At 42.2% G+C, this 4,976-nt stretch overlaps 1 protein-coding gene across 1 annotated transcript in view; it reads left to right on the top strand.

Annotated features, from left to right (window-relative positions):
* FLT3 (fms-related tyrosine kinase 3) overlaps positions 1-4,976 on the top strand; it is a 65,760-nt gene that overhangs the window by 26,861 nt on the left and 33,923 nt on the right. The window contains exons 3-4 of the mRNA XM_012649875.1: positions 1,321-1,436; positions 2,994-3,033. Of these exons, the coding sequence (XP_012505329.1) occupies positions 1,321-1,436; positions 2,994-3,033 (156 nt within the window). The remainder of the gene's footprint in view (positions 1-1,320; positions 1,437-2,993; positions 3,034-4,976) is intronic.

Raw genomic sequence — 4,976 nt, 5'->3', positions numbered from 1 at the left:
CACTCTTCTATTAAGAATTTTGGCTTAAAGACATGTTCTGGTAATTTTATTAAAATTTTATGCCACAACAGTTTTCACCAGATTGAGACCAAAACACAAAGTAGAAAAGTAGGGTTCCTTTCACTCCATACCAGTTTCTTAGCCAACATTATAGTTTTCAGATGGGTTAGTTAACTTAGTACCAAGACATTTTTAGTGACTTTTTCACTGAGAATTATTGAAATTTCTATCTGGACTCTGACTCATAGGCAGAAAGGTTGAACACCTAAGCTTTCAAGAGTTCACAGATGATACTAGGAGAATGAATGGTTTAGAGAAAGAAAGCATGCCACCAAAATAAATCTGCAGAAGCAAGTCAACATGCATTTTACTATACATCCTACTAATTTGTTGTCTTTATGAATGCAAATACGTGTATTCTTAAACGCGCTTGGTGTTCTAAAGCAGGGCTTTTTGAATATCATGTGCATTTGGATTGTCTGGGGGATCCTGTTAAAATGCAGATTCTGATGCAGTAGGTCTAAGTGGAGCCCAAGATTCCACACGTTTGCCAACTCCCAGCTGATGCACACGCCATCAGAGAAAGATCACACTTGCGCAGTTAAAGGTCCAAAGGTCAGAAAGTGTGACTTTAAATCCAACATCACTCAACAAACTGCTCGGAATAGTTTAAGCTTTAATCAAAGTGGGTAACACCAAATACGCATCAAATATATCTCTTGGAGGAGAATGCCCCTAGCCAAGTTTATCTTTATCAATTATCTGAAAAGTTAAAAATACTAACACTGAGACACCTTTCTCCTGGTATCTATGTGGCGTTCAGTGTAATTATTACTTCACAGGAAAAGGCCTTGTGTGAGATTTCGCTTGAATGTTTTCATTTGGTGAGAGAGAGGCACGAACCAGAACATTTTAAATCTCAGTCTATCCCACTCGTACAGCCCTCTGGTTCTGCGAGTGGGAAGCTGAGGCTGGGACCAGGCGACCGGGCACATAGGATCACGGAGGGTGCTTTGTCGTTGAAGGGCACGGTATGCCGCGGCCAGTGGGAGTGCACCGCGAGGCTGCGCATTTTTGCTGGGAGTTTTCCTCCTAGAAGCTCAGGGAGCGAGAGGCGATGGCGCAGGAACGGAGCTCACCCGCCCTCAAGGGAGGAACTGGCTCAGAGTCGCACGAGGGAGGCTGTGTTCTCCACAGAGCAGCCCTCCGTGCTGGTCAGGGACTATGGGAGCCACCGAACCGCCTTCTTAGTCAGTATGAAATCTTGTTTTTAGTTTCACGCGTTTTCCAAAATAACTAGTTCTCTTTCCTGTTTTGCAGGGGAGTTGTTTCCATGGTCATTTTGAAAATGACAGAAACCCAAGCTGGAGAATACCTACTTTTCATTCGGAGTGAAGCTACCAATTACACAATATTGTTTACAGTGAGTATAAGAAGTAAGTCCAGCCTGCTGCTAGTATTCCAGCCTGGAATACCACGGTGTTCCAGAGGAGTGCTTTGCAGCCCAGCAGCTTTGAACAGCTCCTCTAGACACGATATTCAGCTTCCCCCAATACGCAGTTCACTGGTGACGTTCACGTCAACCATCCACACAACCTAGAGAGAACTGAGACTCTGACGTGTCCTGTGGCCTCTCAGAATGTGAGTGCTGTTAACAAATCTGGGACAGCCTCTGTTCAGGTCCCCCATTTCTTCAGTAACAGATGGGGAAGAAATGGAAAACATTTTGACCTTGGAGTCAGAAGACCTGGGTTCTAATTCTGGTTCTGCTCCTACCACCTTTGGCGGGTCACTTAATCTCTCTTGGCCTCAATGGGGGCTGTAAAATGGGGGTAAAAATATATATACCCCACAGGATTTTAAGGTCTCAGCAAAATTTGATAGAATTTTCTGGAAGGATGAAAATGTTCTTTGTCTGCCTCGTCCAATACAGTAGTAGCCACTGGCCCCGTGGGGCTGTTGAACACTTGAAACGTGGCTAGGGTGACTGAGGAACCAAAAGTTTTAATTTTATTTCATTTTAATTAACTAAAATTTGAATTCGAATAGCCACACGTAGCTAGTGGACTATTATACTGTACCTAGCTGTACACGGTGGCGAGTGCAGCTGTATGCTGTAGCGGACAGCGCAGGTCTACCCAAATGCCAGACCGTGTGCACACGGTAAGGAACAATCCAAATGTTCTTACCAAGGGAGGCAGCTGTGCGGCTGGCGGAGTCGCCACCTGCATGTGCTTTCCGGCCTCTCCTTGTTTCGTCCTCCCCGTGCACTGACACGCGCACGCCGGGCGCGCTGCCGTGCCTTCCGTGACTAATACGGACTGGAGGTGGCGCGTTCACGTATGTCCTCGTGCCTTGGACATACGTGGATGCACTCGGGCCAGTGAAGTGCTCCAAAATCCCTGAGTTAATACCGCTTTAAATTAGGTTCCCTGGCTACACGTTTGTGCAACTCGCCAGACTCCCCTCGTCTTTGACTGCGACTCAAATACACAAAGCATGTGTGTCCAGCCCGCAGAGGTGCCCCGGGTCAGGAATAACCACAACTTCCCCTTGCTGGAGATACTCCGCCTGTGTCGTCTCAGACGCTCACAGTGACCCTGCGCTGACACAGTCTGGAAGCAGGTGCTCTGAGCGCTGTGGCGATGGGCACAGCTGGAGGCCCACTCGAGGGATCTGCTCTTTCTGTGCCGCACCGCACCCCGGGTCTGCTGTACGAGTGCAGGGGCTTGCCCTGAACGCCGTAATACTAACAGAAGAGAGCACTTTAGATTCCCGGAAGTGTCATCTTCCTGGGGTTGGGGTGGGGTGTTATGTTCTAAAGTCAGCCTGTAAGACAAAAATCAGGTAAAGTCACAATTTGTCAAGATTTGTTCTAGAAAGCCCTTTAATTACCCTGAAATTGGGAGGACCTGAGCCCTAGAAGCACAAAAGCCAAGAGTTAACCTTTTGTTGCCCCTTGATTTTGGTCTTGTTCCCTGTCCCGTTCCCAGCCCCGCACCCGCTCTGTGGAACAGTGAGTGTGCGCCCCAGGTTGGAGGGAAGACAGTTCTTTCTTTCCCCCTCTCGCCCCTCTCTCTTGCTGTCTTTCTCTCTCTGTTTGCCAAGCATATATATAGTTGTGTAAGGTAAGTGGACATCTATCGTGTCTCTGCTATATTTAGGGTATCTTTAACTTAAGATTTACAATGTAAAAACGTAACAACAATCGTTTAAGTATAAATTGTAACATGTCTTTAACAAACACCTGCTGGGTGATGAGGTCCAAAAAAATAGGTGGGAGAGACTTGGCAACAGTCACTGTGAAAAAGAGGAAAGGGTTTAGTTAACCACAAGCTCAGTATTAACCAACGGTTTGGCATGGTTGCTAAAAAAAGTAAATTTGAACCGTGGCAGCGTTCATGAAAATGTAACATTGACATGAAGAAAATTAATGGAGATTGTTATTTTCAGTACTATATTTTTTCAGATAAATACTGACAAAATAGAGCAACCAAGATAGCGAAGAACTTGGAATTCCTTAAATTAGGAGCAGCTGAAGGAATTGGGAATGTTTAGCATAGAGAAGGGAAGATTTTGAGGAGAGAAGACTGACTGCAGTGTAATGTAGAGGAAATTGTTCTGGGATTTCAGTCAGGAAACCTGGGCCGACTAGTTAAAATACCCTTGGATAGTAATTATCTCCCTTGACCTTGGTTTCTGATTTTAAATATTTGAAGGATTTTCATGCACAAGCAAAGCTAGACTTTTAAAAACAAATTGCTCTAGAGCATAGAATTAGAATCAATGGGTAGAAATTACGTGGAGAAAAAGTAAAAGCCACCACAAGATGGGAAAAAATACTTGCAGTTCACAATCAACAAAGGATTAATAGTCATAATATATAAAGAGCTTCTATAAATCAATAAGAAAAACAAAACAAAAACTTAGTAGAAAAATGAACAAATGACATGAGTAGGCATTTCATTTTCAGAACATGAAACCCAAATGGTTGACAAACATGCGTTAAAAGATAACTTAGGCACATTAAAATTTTAGAGTTTATTTGAGCAGACATTGATTGATGAATTGAGCAGTGCCGGACGGCAAGCAGTTGGGCACCACTGAGGAGATTTGAGGGGAAAACTTTTATAAGGTGTTCACCGAAGCAAGACAAAATATTTGATTGTATAAAGTGGAAAGTCCCTAGAGATTAGTTGACAGTTTCTAATTGATTACACTTAAGTTTCATTTTACCACTTACATTGAGTTGGGTTTGGGTTTGCTTATGTAGGAACTCAAGGCACTAGAGCTGTCTCAGCCTAATGGGCTCCCAATTAATGATTTTGACACATGTTAAATTAATAATTGAGAAATCAAAGTAAGACCATGATGAGGTACCATTGTATACCTACCAGAATGTTGAAAATTAAGAAGTCTTGGTAAGTATATAGAGCAATAGGTGCTCTCATATCCTGCTGTGTAAATGTAAATTAGTATAACCACTATGGAAAACAAATTGCCTTTATATGTAAAGCTGAACGTTCCACTCCTAGGTATATTATTAAAGAAACTGTTATATACATGCCTCAGTAGAAATGTATGGAATGTTCATAGCATAATGATTGATAATACAAAAAACCGGAAACAACCCAAATGTCTACTACAAAAAAATGAAAAAATTGATTATGATATATTTACCGATGGAATACTATGTAGCAGTAAAAAATGAATAAAGTATAGCTACGTGTAAAACTATGAATGAATCTTAAAAACATAGTTTGGGTGAAAAAATGAAGTTATGGAAGTTACATATTGAGTGATACTATATTTTGAAGCTGAAGAACAAAATAAATCAATATGTTGCTTAGGTGTATATAATATATATACATGTGGGAAAACTATTTTAAAGAATGCAAGAATAATAAACACAGAGTTTAGGATAAAGGTTACTTAGGGTTGAGAAATGGGGAGAAGCTCAAAAGTAGATTAAAAGG

The sequence above is a fragment of the Propithecus coquereli genome, unplaced genomic scaffold (genome assembly GCF_000956105.1).
Source record: "Propithecus coquereli isolate 6110/MARCELLA unplaced genomic scaffold, Pcoq_1.0 Scaffold306, whole genome shotgun sequence".
Taxonomy (NCBI): Eukaryota; Metazoa; Chordata; class Mammalia; order Primates; family Indriidae; genus Propithecus; species Propithecus coquereli.
This window is presented reverse-complemented; position numbering and strand designations above follow the sequence as displayed.